General features: G+C 35.8%; 1 protein-coding gene and 1 pseudogene across 1 annotated transcript in view; one reads left to right on the top strand and one right to left on the bottom strand.

The window, feature by feature from the left end:
• Positions 1–21,785, bottom strand: part of NSL1 (NSL1 component of MIS12 kinetochore complex) — a 35,335-nt gene extending 13,550 nt beyond the window's left edge. Inside the window, exons 1-4 of the mRNA XM_049634171.1 lie at positions 21,477–21,785; positions 17,960–18,035; positions 14,125–14,255; positions 12,494–12,548 (exon numbers count right to left, since the gene is read on the bottom strand). Of these exons, the coding sequence (XP_049490128.1) occupies positions 12,494–12,548; positions 14,125–14,255; positions 17,960–18,035; positions 21,477–21,710 (496 nt within the window). The 5' untranslated portion in view covers positions 21,711–21,785. The remainder of the gene's footprint in view (positions 1–12,493; positions 12,549–14,124; positions 14,256–17,959; positions 18,036–21,476) is intronic.
• On the top strand, positions 13,029–13,124 carry LOC125926039 (uncharacterized; annotated as a pseudogene).

The raw sequence follows: 21,785 nt of genomic DNA, 5'->3' as shown, positions 1-21,785 counted from the left end.
GGAAGCAGTGACAATATGAAAATAAGCACATAAATAATCTTAATGAAAGAGTGTTTGCAAATCAAAATTCCAAAATACATGAAAAAATCACAACCATGAATGACAGCCAATATAACTAATTGGAAGGTGAGAAATTTACTGCAGAGGGCATAAAAATAGAGCAATCTGAAAACAATTTTAAAAGTTTAGGATCCTCTCATAGCTAAAGGAAATCATAATAGACATGACAGCAGAAAAATAAATTATCAAATAAAAATGAGAATAATACAAAAATAGAAGAAATGATAAAGAAGCAAAGTTCAAAGATTAGGTTAAAGATTTTTTAGAAGATAGGAGTCTTCTGATTAAAAATATACTTGGAACTGTGAGTGGAAGATGGGAGGAAAGAGGAAGCAAACAAAACAAAAAATCCCACCCCCCTCAAATATATATATTTAAATAAAATTATGTGTGTGTGTACAAAGAAATTATGAATAAAATAGAGTTGAACTATTTATTACACTGTTGAGTGAAAAAAAAGTCATAGAATGTATTACATAATACTTACATAAAAAAAATAATTCGGGGGGCGCCTGGGTGGCTCAGTCGGTTGGGAGGCCGACTTCGGCTCAGGTCATGATCTCGCGGTCCGTGAGTTCGAGCCCCGCGTCGGGCTCTGTGCTGACAGCTCAGAGCCTGGAGCCTGTTTCAGATTCTGTGTCTCCTTCTCTCTGACCCTCCCCCGTTCATGCTCTGTCTCTCTCTGTCTCAAAAATAAATAAACGTTTAAAAAAAAAAAAATTTTTTTTTTTAAATAAAAAAAAATAAAATAATTCAGGGTACCTGGGTGGCTCAGTCCGTTAAGCGTCCGACTTTGGCTCAGATCATGATCTCACGTTTGTGAGTTCGAGCCCCGTGTCCGGTTCTGTGCTGACAGCTCAGAGCCTGGAGCCTGCTTTGGATTCTGTGTCTCCTTCTCTCTCTGCCCCTCCCCTACTTGTGCTCTGTCTCTGTCTCTCAAAAATAAATAAATGTAAAAAAAAATTAAAAATAAATAAATAATAACTCAAACCTCCCTGTGCCTGTCTGCCCATATACAAATACACTGATAAAGATCTAATGGGGGACCTGGATGGCTCAGTCAGTTAAGCATCTGACTCTTGATTTCAGCTCAGGTCATGGTCTCATGGTTATAAGATCAAGCCCCATGTCCGGCTCTACACTGGGTGTGGAGCCTGCTTAAGATTCTCACTCTCCCTCTCCTTCTGCCCCTGCCCGGCTCACACACTTCACACAGGTATATACTTTCTCTCTCTCAAACCCCCCCCCCCAAAACAAACAAAAAACAAATAAACTGATAAACATCTAAAATCAGACATATCAAATTGTTAAAGTAGTTGTTTATTTGAAGGTGTGTGGGATCAGGCAGACTTGGAAGGACTTTCATTTACTACTATATATACACTATTATTTTAAATTTCATATTAAACTTACTTTCACTAATTATAAAACTAATTAGCACAAAAACTAATTACAAAAATATAATTTAAAATACTAACAAAGATTTATGGCAGTTGAATTGGAAGACTTCCACCATATACTTAAAAGAGTAAATTGCACATAATTTGAATACACGAATCAATTTTCTGTAAAATATATAATGCCCCAAATGTCCAGTGCTTATATACTCCTGTATGATTATATGAGTAGAGAAAAATGGATAAAAGAATTCGCACCAAGTTAACAGTGTATATCTGAGAGGAGGCCAAAAACAAAAAGTAAAAAATAGAATGCTATCCTTATTTTTTTTTAAGTGTATGACATGATATATATACAGGTATACATAATTTTATGTATGTATATACATATATACACACATATATATGTGTATATGTACATACACATATATATACATACATATATACCAAACACATATATGTGTATATATATACATACACATACATAATATTGTATATTTATTTCACAAATACTTCTTGAGCGTAAAATGTCAGATAATGATTGTAGAGAGCTAGCTAGGGATATAGTAGTAGACAAAACAAAGTCTTGGTTCACAGGGGGTTTATAAAACAGTGGGGGGGGAGATGAAGACAATAAAATAAACAGAAATTATAGTTAAGTGGTGAAAAAACAAAAGCAGGTTAAGGGGACAGAGTATGAGCAAGGGGGTCAGAAGGGGATGTGACATAGGTTGTCAGGAAAGACCTCTCTGATGAAGTAACGCCTTGAACGGAGAGCTGACTGAGGTGAGTCAGGTAGGTGGTTTCAGATAGGAACCAGGGAACAGCCAGATAGGAACCAGTGCGAAAGACACAGGGCCAGTGTGTGGCACGTCCTTGGGGAAACAGCAAGAATGCTAGTGTGGCTGCAGCACAATAAGGAAAGGTGGCAGTGAGAAGAGACCAAAGTCAGAGATGAAATCAGAGAATCAGCCATGGCCCAGGTCAGAGAGGATCTTATAGACCACGGAAGCAGGATGGGGAGTCACTACAGAGTGATAAGCAGGGGGTGACATGACCTGATTATGCTTTAAAAAGAATCCTTGGGATGCTGTGTGGAAAACTGGAATAAAAGGAAGGAAACCAGCGAGGAGACTATTGAAGTAATCCTGCTGAGAGAATATGGGTAAGAGAAGTAGTAATGGATTTGGTGGAAAGTGGCTGAATTTGTAATATGTTCTCAAGGTATGGGCAGAAAAATCTGCAGGTGGACTGAAGGTATGGGAGTCAAGCAATAATCATGTATGTTCATATAATGTGTTTCTTTTAACATTTTTAGAATGTGAATGTATTTTTTTTTTTATTTTTTTATTTTATTTTTGGGACAGAGAGAGACAGAGCATGAACGGGGGAGGGGCAGAGAGAGAGGGAGACACAGAATCGGAAACAGGCTCCAGGCTCCGAGCCATCAGCCCAGAGCCCGACGCGGGGCTCGAACTCACGGACCGCGAGATCGTGACCTGGCTGAAGTCGGACGCTTAACCGACTGCGCCACCCAGGCGCCCCTAGAATGTGAATGTATTTTAAAATAATCAAGAAAAAGCAATAAAGTCATTTTCAATGTTAAAAAAATAAGAAAAAATACACACCAAACAATACACTAGATAAATAAAAATAAACATCTAGACACATTGTGGTAAACTTGCAGAGCATTAAGAATACAGAGAAAATCTAAAAAGTCAGGAAAGAAAAAACAGACCATCTTTAAAAGAATGGCATTTAGAGTCTCAGGAGATTTCTCATCAACAATGAATGTCAGGCACTCAAATTGGAAAAGGAGAAATAAAACTATCACTATTTGCAGATGATATAATATTTTACATAGAAAATTCTAAAGAATCCACTAAAAAAATAATAGAATAAATGAGTTCCACAATGTTGCAATATACAAGATCAATAAATAAAAATCAATTCCGCTCTTTTATAAAAGCAATGAACAAAGTGAAAATAAAAATTTTTTAAACTCCAACTACATAAGCATCAAAAGGATAAAATACTTGGGAATAAATGCAACAAAAGAAGTGCTAAAAACTAGAAACTTTGTTGAAAAAAATCAAAGAAGACCTAAATAAATGGAAAGACATTTTTTTGTTCGTGGATTGGAAAACTTAATATTAAGATAGCCTTACACCCAGATTAACCTACAATTTCAACACAATCCCTATGCCAACGCCAGCTGGCTTCTTTGCAGAAATTGACAAACTGACTCTAAAATTCATATGGAAATTGAAGGGACCCAGGAGAGGCAAACAATCTTGAAAAAGAACAAAGGAGAAAAAGAACAAAAGAATCAAAGTACACTCTGATTTCAAAACTTAACTGCAAAACTTTATTAAAACTTTAATAATCAAACAGCCTAAGGATATAGAGATCAAGGAAACAGAATTGTAAATCCAGAAATAAACTTGCACATTACAGTTAACTGACTTCCAACAAAGTTGCCAATACCATTCAATTAGGTGAAAAAATAGCCTTTTCAACAAATGGTGCTGAAAACAGTTATACGTACATATACAAAAGAATGAAGTTGGACTCCCATCTCACACCATATACAAAAATTAACCCAAAATGGATCAAAGACTTAAATGTAAGAGATAAAACTATAAAACTCTTAGAAGAATGCACAAGTATAAATCTTCACGACCATATATTAGGCCATGGTTTCTGAGATATGACATCAAAAGTGTAAGCAACCAAAAGAAAGAAAATAAATTTGACTTACCAAAATTTAAAACTTTTGTACTGCAAATAATACCATCAAAAAAGTGAAAGACAACCCAAAGAATAGGAGAAAGTATTTGCAAATCATGTATCTGATAATGGACTAGTTTCCAGAATATTAAAGAACAATTACAACTCAACAATAAAAAGATAAATAACACAATTTAAAAATGGTCAAAGGATTTAAATAGACATTTCTCCAATGGAGATTAAAAAAAAATGGCCAAAAAGCACATGAAAAGATGCTCATCATTAAAAATCATCAGAGAAATGTGTATCAAAATCATAGTGAGATATCACTTTCTACCTATTAGGAAGGTTATAAACAAAAAGACAAACATAAGAAGATTTGGTGAGGATGCAGAAAAAGTGGAACCCTCATATGCTCCTGGCAGAAATGTGAATGGTACAGCTGCCTTGGAAAATAGCTCAGCAGTTCCTTAAAAAGCTAAACAGTTATCGGCAACCCCATTCTTAGTTATATACACTCAAGACAGTATATATACACACAAAACTTGTACACAGATGTTCGTAGCAGCATTATTCACAATAGCCAAAAACAAACAAACAAACAAAAAAACTAGAGACATGTCTCTATACTGGGGGTGCCTGGCTGGCTCAGTCAGTAGAGCATGCAACCCTTGATGCCATGAGTCAAGCCCCACATTGGGCATGGAGCTTATTAAAAAAAAAAAAGAGTCTTGGGATGCCTGGGTGGCTCAGTCAGTTAAGTGTCTGACTCTTGACCTTGGCTTAGGTCGTGATCTCATGGTTTGTGAGTTCAAGCCCTGCGCCAAGCTTAGTGCAGAACCTGCTTGTGATTCTCTCCCTTTCTCTCTCCCCACCCCACCTCCTCTCTCTCAAAATAAATAAACTTTTTAAAAAATCCCTACACTGATGAATGTATAAATAAAAATTATATACATGAAAGGGAATATTATTTGACAATAAAAAGAAATGAAGTAGTGATACATGCTACAACATGGATGGACTTTGAAAACACTGTATTAATGGAAAGAAGCCATTCTTAAAGGACTACATATTGCATGATTCCATTTATATGAAATGTCCAAAACAGTCACATCTATAGAGACAGGAAGAGATTGGTGACTACCTAGGGCCAGGGGAAAGAGATGAGAGATGGAGAGAATGGCTAGGGATTTCTTTCTGAAGTGATAAAAATGTTTAAAAATTGATTTTGGTGGGAATGCAAGCTGGTGCAGTCACTCTGGAAAACAGTATGGAGGTTCCTCAAAAAACTAAAAATAGAACTACGCTATGACCCAGCAATTGCACTACTAGGCATTTATCCAAGGGATACAGATGTGCTGTTTTGAAGGGATACATGCACCCCAATGTTTACAGCAGCACTATCAAAAATAGGCAAAGTATGAAAAGAGCCCAAATGTCCATCGATGGATGAATGGATAAAGAAGATGTGGTATATATATACAATGGAGTATTACTCAGCAACCAAAGAATGAAATCTTGCCATTTGCAACTAAGTGGATGAAACTGCAGGGTATCATGCTAAGTGAAATTAGAGAAAAACAAAAATCATATGACTTCACTCACATGAGGACTTTCAGAGACAAAACAGATGAACATAAGGGAAGGGAAACAAAAATAATATAAAAACAGGGAGGGGGACAAAACAGAAGAGACTCATAAATATGGAGAACAAACTGAGGGTTACTGGAGGGGTTGTGGGAGGGGGGGTGGGCTAAATGGGTTAAGGGGCTTCAAGGAATCTACTCCTGAAATCATTGTCACACTATATGCTAACTAATTTGGTTGTAAATTTAAAAAAATTTAAAATAAAATTTAAAAAAAATTGATTTTGGTGATGGTTGTATAATTTTTTTTTAATGTTTTTATTTATTTTTGAGACAGAGAGAGACAGAGCATGAGCAGGGGAGGGGCAGAGAGAGAGGGAGACACAGAATCTGAACCAGGCTCCAGGCTCTGAGCTGTCAGCACAGAGCCCGACGCAGGGCTCGAACTCATGGACTGAGATCATGACCTGAGCTGAAGTCGGACACTTCACTGACTGAGCCACCCAGGCACCCCGGTTGTATAACTCTTAAAGCCATCGAGCTGTACACTTTAAATGTAAATTGAGGGGTACCTGGTTGCCTCAGTCCATCAAGCATGAGACTTGATTTTGGGGCTGCTAAGTTTGAGCCCCACACTGGGTGTAGAGCTTACTTAAAAATAAAATAATGGGTGTAAGTGATGAATCACTAAACTCTATACATGAAACTAATAATATACTGTATGTTAACTAACTGGAACTTAAATAAAAACTTGAAGAAAAAAATAAAATCTTTTAAAAATAAATAAATAAATAAATAAATGTGTAAATGTGTAATATATAAATTATATCTCAATAAAGCCATCCAAAACATGAGTGCCAAAGATAAGGATGTAATATATTCCCTATGGTAAATGAAAGTAAGTACAATACAATTCAAGAGCTAGGATGAAGTAAAAACTAAGAGAGTCAGGATGCGTGGGTGGCTCAGTTGGTTAAGGGTCCAACATCGGCTCAGCCCCGCATTGGGTTCACTACTGTCAGCACAGAGCCTGCTTTGGATCCTCTGTTCCCCTCTGCCCCTTCTCTGCATGTGCACGCTCTCCCTCTCTCTGAAAAATAAACATTAAAAAAAACCCACAAAACTAAGAGAATCTACCACCCTCAGACTTTTACTTAAATACCTAAAGAAGCACATCAGCAAGGATAGTGAACCTAGAAGGAAGGTCATGAGATTCAAGAAATAGTAATCACAGAATTTGGAAAATTTTGTTGATAAATTTAATCCTTGAGTGCAGAAAAGTAGTAATGAGTAAACTGTTTTTTAATAAAAGAAAAACTAACATTCTAGACACAAAGAAAAACATTGAGGAAGAGGTGTGCTTATTCAGTGGGTAAAGTGTAATAAGGTCCTTGTCTTGTACAGAAGGGGACTTGAAATAATGAAGAACTCCACACTATGTTAGATAATTTTAGAATTCTAGTGTGCTAAAATTTTATAGGTAACACTAAAAGAAAAGAAACACAGCATATAGCTTCCAAACCAGAAAAAAAAAGAATAAAGAAAATTCTACTAACATGATAGAAGGCAAAAGAGAGAGAGAGAGAGAGAGAGAGAAAGAAAGTAGTCAAAGAAAACACCTATATTTGCAAACTAAAAAGTACTCAGAGCTAGACATGTCAAGACTTGGAAATATGGCTAAAGCAGGACTTAGCAGCCTTCAATGTATTTATTGAAAAATAACTCTCAAACAAAGTGTTCAACTCAAGAAGCTATAAATTACAGAGAAAACTCAAGAAAGCAGGAAGACCATACTAAAGATAAGATCAGAATTCAAGGAACCAGAAAACTTAAAAAAAAAAAAAAAAGACAGACTAAAAGGTGACTTTTGAAAAGACTGTAAAAACAAACAAAACCTAAAGCAAGATATTACGAAAAAAGAGAAAGCATAATCAATGTTAAGAAAGAAAATAATCATACGCAGAGGAGATTTTTCAAATAGAAGCAGCTAGTATATACAATTTCACACCAACAGACTAAGCACATGGATGAAACAAATACTACCAAAATATTTTCCAAACAAGTATTACCGAAATCAATTCAAGAAAAAAAAAACTGAAGAAATAAATAATCATTAAGTATATTAATGGTTAGAATACCTAGCCAATGGCTAAGTCAAATAGCACCCAACCACCCACTAGGCTCACAGTTTTATAGATGAATCTTATCAACTTTTCAAAGAGCAAATAACCTCTATGTTTACAAACTGTTTTATGAGGGCAGTGTAACCTTGATGACAACATTAGAAAAGGATAGCATGTTTTGTTTTTAAGTTAATTTACTTATTTTTGAGAGAGAGAGAGGATGTGAGGGCATGGCTGGGAGAGGGTCAGAGAGATAGAAAGTGAGAGAGAGAGTATCCCAAGCAGACTCCATGCTGCAGAACCCAGAACCCAACTCAGGGCTCGAACTCACCAACCGTGAGATCATAACCTGAATCAAAATCCAGAGCCAGATGCTTAATGGACTGAGCCACCCAGGTGCCCCAGAATAGCATGTTTTAAACAGCACATGTTCATTTTGTGTGTGTGACTACAGATGCAAATATACTAGAGGTAAATATATTAAACAAAGTGTAAGTATAAAGTATATGCAAACTTAATTCCACAGTGTATGAAAGAAAAAATATATTACTAAATGGGGTTTTCCCTATAAATGCAAAGATAACCAACAGAAAAATCTGTCAATGTTTATTTACCATATTAACAGAGTCAGAGACAAAAAGCATACGCTCTAAGGGCACAAGGGAACTTTATGAGTGGCAGAAAATGTTCTAGATCTGAATTGTGGTAATAGTTACATAGTTGTATATATTTGTCAAAACTCAAACTGTATGCATAAAATTGATGTACTTTATTATATGTAAATTATCCTGCAATAAAGTTAGTTAACAAATATATGATCTCAGTTGGGGCAAAAAAGTATTCAATAAAATTATACACGGATTCATAATTTTAAAATATTATGACCACTATCACTGCTACTAGTCACCATTATACTGGAGATTCTAATCAATGTAATAAGACAAAAAAAGATGTGCAGGAAAAAGACAAAACTCATTATTACTTGCAAATGGTACGATTATCTACATTTTAAAAAATCTAATTGGAACTAGATAAACCATTAGAACTAATAAGAGTTCAACAATAAAAATCAATGGTGTTCTTAAACATTAGCAATATTCAATTATAATATGTAATCCCAAAATGTTACCAGTTATCAACTCTTGATTTCAGTTCAGGTCATGATCTCACGGTTCGTGAGTTTGAGCCCCATGTTGGGTTCTGTGAACTGAGCATGGAGTCTGCTTGGCATTCTCTCTCTCTCCCTCTCTCTCTCTCTCTCTCTCTCTGCCCCTCCCCTGCTTGCACACACACTCTCTCTCTAAAAAAAAAAAAAAAAGGTCCAGAAAAGAACCCCAAATATATGGAAACTTAGCATATTAGAGTGTGACATTACAAAGCAGTGGAGAAAAGATGGGGTGGGGGGAACTATTATTCAATAAGTGATGCTGGGACAACTGGCTATCAGAATTAAATTCCTTCCTAAAAAAAAAAAATTCAGATGGATACAAGACCTAAACTTGATAAGCGAAACAATAAATATCAAAGGACCTTTATGTCACTTGGGTAGAGGATTTCTTAAAGACACTCAAAGAACAAATTATAAGGGGAAAAACCTGGTAAATCTGATTACATTAAAATTTACATATAAGGTCATTATAAATAAAGTTGAAAGACAAGCCAAAAATTGAGAGCAAGTATTTACAGTGTTTATAACCAAACAATCCAGAATATGTGTACATGTGTATGGATATGTGTCTGTATGTACGACTCTTAGAAGTGAATAAGAAAAGCTCAAACAACTCAACAGAAAAATGGGCAAAGAATATAAATAGAGGCAACTCACAGAAGAAACTGTAGGAAACATAAGAAAGTATACTCAACCTTTACTATTGAATGCCTATCAAATTGGCAAAAAAAAATTTTAAATGTGTATATGTGTATATATGTATATATCAGATATACAAACATACATATACATATAATATATATACATATACATATATATATACACACATATAGAAGGCTTTACAGTAACAATTATTAGCAAAATATGGGCAAGAATATGTACAATGTCAAGAGGGGAAAAGTTACAGAATATGATCAGTATGATATAATTTATATAAAAATTTAAAAACAAATGCCACATATTATTTATGGTTACACATCCATAAAGTAAAAGCATAAAAATACAGATAGGAAAGAGCCACTCAGCATGAAGATAGTGATTACTTCTAAAGTAAGAGGAAGGCAGGATAGGATGATGAGGGAGTAAAGAGAACATTTCAACTATATCCATAGCTTTTAGTTTCTAAAAAGGTCTGAAACAAATTTGGCAAAAATGTGAACAGCCCTTAAATATGGGTGGTAGCAACAAAGATGTTCGTTATGTTATATTCCATATTTTCTATATGTTCGAAATATTTCAAGAATTTTTAAAAAATCAACTCTTCCCAGGGTATTTGGGTGGCTCAGTCAGTTAAGGGTCCGACTGTCAAATTTGGCTCAGGTCATATCTCTTAGTTTGTGAGTTTGAGCCCTGCATCAGGCTCTGTACTGACAGTACAGAGTCTGCTTGGGATTTTCCCCTTCTCTCCCTTTCTCTGCCCTTCCCCTAGTCACATTCTCTCTCTCAAAATAAATAAACTTTTAAAAAAAAGTCAGCTTTCAAATAAATTTAGTATCATTTAATACTCTAACAAAAAGAAAAAAACTTTCAAGAAGTTCCCATAAAAGTTTTCCCATGAAGCTTATTCAGACTTTTAGGTTCTATACAAATTTATGCTTTCTATTTTCCTGCTAAGCCATTTTAATTAATTTTGCATGATTTTACCAGTTTGATGTATTATAAGCTACACAGTATCATAAGGTATGCCACTATAAATGATGGGATTTATAATAAGGTTATTATTATATCGTATTTCTTTACAAACTTGTACTTATGTATTTTAGTTCTATATTATAGAACTCCTCATCTCTTGTGATTGGTAATACAACCTCAATAAGTAGGCAGAACAATGCTATAATATAGGCAGAACAATGCTATAATATTTAGTGACAGAGCTGGGATTAACACCTAAAGCATCAGGCTCCAAATGCAGAACTCACCATAAAGAAACTGAGGTTAAAGAAATCAAGGGACTTGCCCCAAAATATACAGTTAATAAAACTGTAAGTTAATTCTGCTATGCTTAAAGAACTTATGCTATTCTAAGTTTATAAACATTATGAAAATGTAGAATGACAAAATCTCAAAATTTATCCAAAACACAGATTCTAATTATTCCTCTGCTTAATTCGGAAGTCAGAATCATATGATACAGAGGATATTTTCCACTATTACTACATAACTGGAATGGTAGGAATAAAATCACATAGACCTTCAAAAGATCATTTAAGTAAATTTGTTTTCCCTCTTAAGATAAAAGGTTAGAAATTTCTTTAGAGGAAAATTAACTATATCTAAAAAGTAATACTTGGGGGGCTCAGTCAGTAGAACATGTGACTCCTGATCTTGGGGTCCTAAGTTTGAGCCCCATGTTAAGCACAGAGTTTACATTAAAAAAAAAAAAAAGTAATACTTGGGTAATTATGATACCACGAGTATCAATTATTATTTTTATGTTGTTCAAAACAAGCATATGTCAACCACTGCATTTTGGCAACTTCCCCTTTTTAGTGAGCATGACAATTAAGCATTAGGTCCCAGGTTAATTTTTATTTGTCAAACACAGTGAATGCTGTGATTTTAACAAACTTCAGAGTATCTTTACACTTGTACATCCCCTTCTTGGTTTATCTCATTGGCTTTAGGAGGTTTAGGAGCGGTAGGGGACATGTTAGAAAGTAGTGCACAATTTGACAAAGATTAACTACTCAAAGCCGTAAGTATAAATAGCCCATACAAATAAATCAAGGTCTTAACTGTTTTTCTAATAGTTCAGAAATGGTACTTCTGAGTGCCAAAGGAAAATACCAAAAGGTCTCTTAGGAAAATCTTTTCAAATTTTTAAATGTAAGAATAGAGCATTTAAAAAAATATATAGATCCACATGTTTAGCAATGCAAATTCTATTGCTAAATTTACATAAATTTGTATCAATTTTATTTCTCTGTGTTTTAAAGGATGCATCTAAATGGAAACAGAGTTCAAAGGTATATCAAGTATGCATATCTCTTAAGTTCAACATTAGATTTTTATTGGATTTTATTTTGTAAATGATGAGAAACCAATGATGGTTATCACCGTGGGAAGTGACACTACGAAACTTTAATAGTATAACTTTAGCTGTAATTCAAAGAATGGATAGTACAGTAGCAGCTAGAAATGGGAGGGTATTACAATAGAAGTTAGAGATTGAAAAGGTTTTATAATAGTCTAGGTCAAGGGAGAGCTTTATACAAATTCAGACACAAATTCAGATACTCCTGGAGATCCTGAGTCAGTATGTTTGGAGCAAGTTCTCATAATCTTAGGTGAAGAGCTAAACACAAATGACTGGTAGTGAGAGCATCAAAGGGAAGATACCCTTCACGCTGACACCTTTAAAAGAGTATCAGGGACTCATAAAAATTACAAGCGATGCTTCACTTGTACCACAAATGAACACTGACTCACCTGGATCAGGGTCATATTTTAGGTCCAACGGATGTACAACAGGGTGGTACTGCTTCTAAACACAACATAAATTAAACAGATTTAATCGTTTAATCCTTCATATAAACATTTCCTTCAGCTAATGTAAGCACATATACTATTAGTCAGTAGAATCCTTCTTTTTTTTGGAGGCGGGGAGAGATGCTGAAATGTGCTGGAGAGGCGAAAAGTTCAAAGTGAGTCTGAATTACAAACTAAGTCTTTTACAGTAGTGCCACCTACTGCGTACACTAAGAAATAGCACCATTAAAAACGCTGAAGAAAAGCGAACAAGCAAATTAAAGGCACAGAGACTGGATTTTGAATTTAAAGGACAAGGTAGTCTCCAAATTACGTACAGACTGTTTTTCAAAAGTTCCTTTTAAGGCGTCTGGGACTCAGAGCTCCCATGCCCACAGCAACTCTGTTTCACGCTACCATGTCAGCACACTAAAGCCTACACACCTTTTGATACGCTGGGACTGCTAAGAGCGGAAGTACAGAAACAGGACCCACCTGCTGGCTTCGGCAGCACATATACTAAAACTGGAACAGTACAGAAAACTAGCACGGCCCTTGCACAAGGATGACACGGAACAGGATCCACAATTCAGCAAAAAGAAAAAGGAAAATGTTCCGCCTTACTCCTGTCCAAAGCCAGCAGGAGACAAAAATGTTTTCTAAAAGAGCTGTCTTTAGTATCCTTACCCCATCCATCCATTTTTCATCAGTTTTTAAACTTCCATTTCACCCAGGCCTGCTAACTTTCTCTCTTTTATGCAATACTGATTACTAGGTTTCTTTCCAGGAAAGAAGAGGGTAGTAGTAGGGAGAGAGAAAGTAAATACATTTTGAATGTTTTCCCTAGGAAACACTAAAAAGCAGTGGGGGGGAATGGAGTAGGGTATTTCTTTGAGAACTGTTATGGCAGAAAATAAATGAAAAATTCTGCTTATATTTTTTCTCATGGAATAATGACTAAAAGTTTTAGGTAAAGTAACCATCTTTACTGTCTAAAACAATTCCTGACAAAAAAAGCAACAAGAAGATTTATACGTGAAAGTATGCTAATTTCAAAAATTAATGACAAACAGTATAACATAATCTAAAGCAACACGTATTTCTCACTCCAGAGGCAATGGCATGCCCAGCAAACCTACCCTCGTCCCATCATGACTTTTGGAGCAAAACAAATTACACACAATTCATAAAGCAAATTTCGGTGTTATGAACAGGTACTCAACCTTCATCATCAGTTTAACTAAAGGGTCTTCCAAAATATATAAACATACACAAATAATATGCAAACACAAATGACACACAGAAAGAAAAGGCTTAAAAGATAAATTTATGTTGCCTTCTTGGTCTCAGAATTGTAAAGTCATTGTCAGTCTTTCATCTTCAAATTCTATTTTAAAACCAGCTGTGTTTAAAATCTAGTATGACTTAGAATAGGAAAAAATCTTGCAACAGACAAACAGTAGTAATTGAGGAAGAAAAGGCAAAGAAAACAAAATGTCATTTATGCCACATAGATCTTATACTTTAATTTTTTTATTATAGTAAAATAGACATGACACAAAACTTACTCTCTCAAAGATAAATCATCTTACCAGAATTTCTTGTTTTGCTTTTATGGTTTTGATGACACATTCAAGGATCTTTCTGGGATACTGCTTACGTTTTGTGGCTATATCTACTATGATTTCATCAAACTGATCTTCAAGTACTTTGATATCAGAATCTATTTCAAGAGAAAAAATATTAAAAATTTTCTTAAAATACATTGGTTATATTCTATATAGTAATGTAATACAGATAAGCTAAATTTAGAAAACAAAAAATAATTAAGAAAAACAAATATGGTAAGTTAATGTATGCCCCCACTTTGGTGATTAATTCGTTTACTCATTGAAAAATCAATTACTGAGCACCTATGGGAAGCTAGGCCTAAATCAGAAAAATACAAAGATGACTATAACGTGATCCCTGCTCTCTAAGGGATCACAGTTCACTGGAAGAAACAGGAAACTACAAAACAACTTGATAAATTCAACAGAGGTATGAACAAAATGCTATTCAGACACAGAACAATGGAACACTAACTCTGCTTGGGGAATTTAAGACTTTAAACAGAAAGTAACATTTGAGCTGAGCCTTGAAATCTAAATGTAAATCCATTAGATTAAAAAAAATGTAGGAAAAAATACAGAGAGAAGCATTTTAGTCAGAGGAAACTATATTTGCAAGATCATAAGAGTTTTGGGGAAACTGTTCTAAAAGTTCTAAATGGCTGCAGGATAAAGCATAAGGAAAGAAGGATGATATAATTACAAAAGAACTAGACTGTAAAGGGCATTTAATGTCACAGTTCCTAACATGTTTTGAGTTTATTGTGTGCTGCACCAAAGCTGTGACAGTAGCATAGAGTTGGTAAATCTGAAATAGACACAACTGGATAAATAGTAAGAAAAAGTAAGAGACACAGTGACTTTAGAATTTCTTTGATTTAGCTAAAACTATGTTATCCATTGCTTTCCTGTTTTAAAATAGTGACTCTCAAACTTCAGCAGAATGAAAAATCACATGGGGACCTTGTCAGAAGTACAGAAATTTTGATTCAACAAAGGCCTCTGAAATGGAGCCCCAAAATTAGACACCCCGGATGAAATGAATGCAGATGGTACATCAACCTTATTTTGAAAATCATCTTAAAGAATAAGTAGTTAAAAATACTAAAGAGCTAGGCCATTGGCTTAACTGGCCTCACAGCACATGTGTTCTGCTGTATCAAAGTCTATGCTGGAAATGTATCTATTTTATTGAGTAGAAACTTCCTTAAGAAGTCTGAAATAGTAATATACATATTTTTGGAAACATTTCCAAACATTGTTGATATATATCAGCATATATATACATACTGGGTAAAGATTAATGACCTATATCAGGTATCTCTCATTCATGTAACAAATACTCATTAAGTCCAACTAAATTACTTCTTTTGAGAGTATTATGAGAAAATCAGCCATTGCTTACTTTGAATACTCACTTAAGTGGGCAGCCCTCCCTAAATTTTAATTTATCCACTTAAAAAGTTCAATCATTAGCCTGAAATAATAAAGTACTATTTCACAGTTAAAAAAAAGTCCCCCAGCTAAATCTTGTATGTAGGAGGAAAGTGGTTTCTCAGCGCCACCTAATGATAAAGCTACAAAACTGAAATGTATAAACAATTTGAGGAGGGAGGATTTTGTCACCCAATGTAACAAGTATTTACTAGGTACCTACTATGTGCCAAGCTAAGTGTTGGAAATGTAGTGATAAGAAAAATAAATATAGCCCCTGCTCTCAAGGAACTTACACTTTAATTCTTAAATGTACCTGGTCAAACCTAAAATCAAGTCCTTTCAGGGTAGTTACAGAGGAAACGAGAAGGTTGATTTCACTTGTATATTCATTCATTCTTTCATTTCTCCACTCATTTCTAAAATGATCCCCGCGAACAAAACAGACAAAAAAACCCTCTCCTTTGTGAAATTTACTTACTGCTTCTGTGTATTAGATCAGATACAAATCCTTTTAATTCTATCTGCTGAATATCCCTTGAACCCTTTTCTCTCCTTTCCTACTTAGGGCAAGTCTTCACCATCTTTTACTGTACTACTGTAATAACTTCCCTAAGATCAGCCTGCCTTGAATTTCTCTCTTCTCCAATCCAACCCCTACACAGCGGGCAGGTAGCTTTCTAAAACACAAAGCTTTTCATGTAAATTCTACTTTAAAAATCTCCACTGGTTTTCCATTTCCTACAGGATAAAATGCAAATTTCTCAGCAAACTCTCAGGGCTCTTTCTGATATGGCCCAAATTTATCTATCTGGCCACATCTGCCATTAGTTTCCCCAATTCATTTTTGGTATTTTCCAAACATATCACTCCTTTGTGCCTTTGCGTATGCTGTTTTCTTTGCTTCAAATGTCCTTCCTCCTTTTCATCCAGCATGCTGTCATTTATTAAATGCATTTAATTTAATAACAATCCACTCTGTTAGGTCTTCTCCCCCTTCCCAAACAGTATAGTAATTCTTCGTCCATTTCCTTCCATTAACAATGAATTCCTAAATGGTAAGGACCAGGTATTCTCATCTACGACCTAGAATTTGGTATAATGCCTGGTGTTATCAAGTGCCCATGAAAGAAGGTAAAATTGTAGTATTCTCAACTATTTCCCCTCACAGTTATAAGGAGGAAAAGGAACAAAGAATAATCATACTCCAGTTAGGCTGCCAATTTATTAGAAAATACATATCTTAATCTATAAATTGATGAATCATATTGCTAAAGGCAGCCTGGAGCAAACAATAAAGCAATTCCAAAGTGACTTCACAGAACAAGAGTCAGATAAAGATACAGTAAAGGCTGTGTAGTTTGAAAATTCTCTTAGGTGATTGTGATACACCTCCTCTCCCCTACTAACTGGCAATCACTCTGATATTTGAGAAATCTAATGTTACTGCTTTTACCATTTTAACATATAAACCAGAAAGTGAACATCGGTGACTCTGAAGAGATAACTATAATAATCCCAAGGATTAGACATGAAATTTTCTGGGCAAAGTATTATCTTAACATTGAGAAGAAAAATTATAACCACAGAGGTTACTTGATGGGCTTGCAATCAGCTCAAGAGTATAACTGGATCAAGTGATATCAAGCAGTGATACCAAGTTATGCTGGTCAGCATCTCTAACATCACTATGGGGAAAGACAAGACACTCTGACCCTCTTGTCAGGGTAGTCCTTCTCTCAGACATTGTTGGAAAATTGTGCCTCTCTTCCCACATAGATCATTCCTTTTCTACTAATTTTGTCCTTCCTACACTGAGCACTTTCTATTAAAACTTTGATTTCTTCAGATACGTCAAAATCGTTAGTACAATCAAATCTTCTTTGAAGAAAATAATCTGTCTTTAAGGAGGTTTCTCCATATATTTACCTCATACTTTACATGGTACTCTTGTAATTTAACTTCATACTTCTAAGGGTCCTTCACTATCTACCCTAAGGATCGCCTGTAAAACTACAACTTGATTTATAAGGTCTTAATCACAGAAATTCTCTGGGCCTGTTTTTTTTTTTTTTTTTTTTTGTCTGGAGATAGTCGTACAGTATTTTCCAGTAAACTACTAACAAGGGTACTTTCAAAGATTAATCAGATTCTTGTTGAGAATGCCAGATAGCATATATATAGAATCAAGGTACCTACTGTATTGTTTGCTTCAGATTTATGGCTTCCATAGTCTTTCAGATTCATTTCCTTCCCCCATCCCCCTAGTGAAGGAAATTTTTTAAATGGGACACTGAAAATGGGGATTAAAATTAGCATCTGAAATAAAGTTAGCTACAAAAATAACTCAGAAATGACACAAGGAAGAAGTTAATACACATACCCATAAAACTATCTGAAGCTTCCTGCCATGCTTGCCCATTAATGCTGACATTCTCTTGCACAGCTGATTCAAAGGTCTGAAATAAATTCACAATACTCAAGTCACTAAAAATAACTTTAAATATTGAATTAAAACATTTTTCAAAATAAGAATTTCAGATTTGTAAATAATATCAAGAAAAGTAGATTAGCTTATTAGTATATTCTTTTCAATTAAGTACTATTCCATCAGTCATTGATTCTTTCTACATTTTAACTCTGATTTAGAGTCAGTTGAATCTCAAAGGTATAAGCACTACCTACATACGCTGCTAAATGAGCGTCGGTGTTAACAACAGGGAAGAAATGCTTAAAAGATAGTGAAATTAATTTCTACTTCATAAAGGACTCTATTTTTTAGAGATGTACACTGAGATATACAGAGATGAAATGGCATGAGATCTGGAGTTTGCTTTAAATTAGGAAGTGTAGAGGCACCTGGGTGGCCAGTTGGTTGAGCATCTGACTTTGACTAGGGTCAAGATCTCACAATTGGTGAGTTAGAGCCCCATGTCAGGCTCTCTGCTGTCAGCACACAGCCTGCTTTGGATCCTCTGTCCCCCTCTTTCCCTATCCCTCTCATGCTTGCACACATGCTCTCTCTTTCTCTCAAAATAAATAAACATTTAAAAACAAATATACAAAAATAAAATAAAATAGGAAGTGTAGGGGCACCTGGGTGGCTCAGTCAGTTGACTCTTGATTTCCACTCAGGTCATGATCTTGCAGTTTGTGAGTTTGAGCCCATCGGGCTCCTTGCTGACCGTGCAGAGCCTGCTTGGATTCTCTCTCAGCCCCTGCTGATATTCCCCTCTCAAAATAAATAAATAAACTTAAAAAACAATTTTTTTTAAATAATAAAAAGTAAAATAAAATAGGAAGTGTAATGGGGCACCTGGCTGGCTCATGTGACTATAGAGCATGTGACTCCTGATCTCAGGGTTGTGAGTTCCAGCCCCACTTTGGGTGTGGAAACTACTTAAAAAATAAATAAATAAAATAGGAAGTGGAACAAGATTTTGGTAACTGTTAAATTTGGTGATGGATACAAGGGTGTCCACTGTACTAGTCTGTTTTTTCTAAGGTTAAAAATGTGTACATTAAAAAATAAAGGACTAAAGGAATTTGATAGTACCATTAAAATTTTAAATGCACACTCCCTATTACCTAACAATTTCACTTCTAGCAAAGTATCCTAAAGAACTATTCCCAAAAAACATAAAAAATGCATTAGAAATATTTATTAAAGCACTATTTGAAATTGTGAAACATTGAGGGGAAAATAAAATCTAAATCACAATTTGGAAAATGGTTAAATATACTATATCCATATCATGCAACACTTAAAAAGAATGAAGTATATCTCTAAAAACCATTGCCAAATAATAAAGACATATTTGATAGAAAAAAAAAAAAAGCTAACCTGCTACATTAGCATGACACTATTAACGTAAAAAACAACTAAAACAACAAAGAGAGAGAGAGAGAGATGTAAAACCATAAAAAGGTACAGACGGGGTGCCTGGGTGGCTCAGTCAGTTAAGCGTCTGCCTCCTGATTTGGGGCCAGATCATGATTCCACCATTGTGAGATCCAGACCCCAAAGAGCTCTGTGCCCAAAGTGTGGAGCCTGCTGGGATTCTCTCTCTCCCTCTCTCAAAAGTAAACAAATATTAACAAAAAAAGGGGGGGGGCAGTATAGAAGGATTACACCCTCCAGGCCTTCCATAATAGTAAGTTACTTCCAGGAAGGAAGAGGGATAGGGGAGAGGAATTCAGACTTTTGTTTTATGCTGTTTGTTACTATGAGAATGTATTTTACACATTTTGTATGAGTAAAAATAAGCATAAATCAAATAATGACTGATAATTATGGGTTAAATACACTTTAAAGATTTTATAAATTAAAATCCTTACTTTATACATGGTCATTCAAAGATTATCTCAGAACACAAACTGTGATACATTTCACTGCAAAATCATATCAATCTAATCTTTTTTTAAGTTTATTTGAGAGAGAGAGTGTAAGCGAGGGAGGGACAGAGAGAGGGAGAAAGAGAATCCCAAGCAGGGTCTGCATTGTCAGCACAGGGCCTGGTGCAGTGTTCGAACTTGCAAGCCCTGAAATTGTGACAGGAGCAGAAATCAAGTGTCAGAAGCTTGACTGACAGCTACCTGGTTGCCCCAATCCAATTTTTTTTTCGAATTTCCATTACTACATTATGTGGTTTTAGCTAAAGAGATATGTCAGCATACTTAAGCCTCTGCCTTTTACCTGCTCTTAATATAAAACACAATAAATTCCTTGGTAGTTTAAGTCTTCAAATCTTTATCTTCTAATTCACTTAATCATCCGTTAAATAAGGTATGATAGGTTAAGCCAAGCTCCTTTTTTTCTGTAAAGTAAATGTTCTAAGTACATTAGCACTTCCTAGAAAGGGACAAATTCTAAGATCATTATGCAATGAAAGAGTCTTTCCCCAAAAACTACTAAAAAGGTCCTGAGGTATGTCTCTATTATTGTTCCCTTGCTTGCAAGAAGGTAGTAGCAGAATTACTCTACACAAAACTGGAACACAGAATCACTACCCAGGCACTGTTCCTTCCTTCTTCCATTTAACCTTTTTTTTTTTTTTTTTTTTTATTGTTTGCACTGTGGTCATTCACAGAGTGTGAATGAGTTTTTGAACTTTTTCCCCCCAACAGATAGACTGTGTGCTTCCTGAAGACAGGTGGTATCAATCCTTCTATCTGTTGTGTCCCCCCCCCCCCAAAAAAAAAGCTTCTTCAGGGCTTTGCAAAATATGAGAAAGGAAGGGGAAATGTTTTGAGGGCCACTGAAGTTTATAATCAAGACCCCTTCCTTATCTACTTTAGACTTTACAGAGAAAATGTTTTCGCGGACTTTACATGAAGTTCTGAAACAGGGAAATGGAAAGACCTAGTTTAGTGACTGACTGATTTCCAGGATTACCCTTTCCAGGAGTCTATGTCTGCACTGTCCAATAGGGGAGCCATCTGCCACTTTGTGGTTATTGAGGCCTTAAAATGTGGCTAGTCCGAAAGGAGATGAGCTTTAAATGTAAGACACCAGATTTGGAAAGTTTAGTACTACCAAAAGAATATGAAATTTCTCGTTCATTTTCTATTATGACAAGTTAAAACGGTATCTTGGATACAGACAGAGCGCGCTAAATGAAACATATCATTAAAGTTAATTTCACCTATTTTTCCTTCCTTTAATTTCAAGTTACATACATAGCTCCTCGTATTTTTCTACTGGACAGCGCCGGCCCTAAGCGATTAACGATACCCGGCTGACACTAGCATCTATCTCGTCCCCTTGCGTTTCTCGGGCCGCTTCTACGCGAGCGGGCGGCACCGCTAACTTTGCGAAGCCCGGCGTAGGCCCCTTCTGAGCCCTCAGACGGTGCGGGTTAAGGGAATGATAAGACAAGAGATGGCTACTGGGCCCGTACCCACTGCACATCTCGCAGCGCAGGCTCCCGAATCTCCTCTGGCAGCGCGTCCCCCAGCTTTTCCACGACGCGGCCGCACAGTTCTAGCATTTCCGTCACGGCCCGCTTCGAGGTGCAGCGCACCCGGAAGTCCTCTCGGGAGGTGGCGGCGACCGATGCCCCGTCGTCCGCCCCGGCCACTGTCTCCACGTCCCTCGGAGGAGAAGGGACCACCAACACAGACGCCCGCGCCATTTCTCCTGTTTGAATCGCGGGCGGGAACTCTGGGAGCGGAAGGGCGGGGTCTCACTGGGGAAAGCAGCACGCGTC

This window comes from Panthera uncia, chromosome F1 (genome assembly GCF_023721935.1).
Source record: "Panthera uncia isolate 11264 chromosome F1, Puncia_PCG_1.0, whole genome shotgun sequence".
NCBI lineage: Eukaryota > Metazoa > Chordata > Mammalia > Carnivora > Felidae > Panthera > Panthera uncia.
This window is presented reverse-complemented; position numbering and strand designations above follow the sequence as displayed.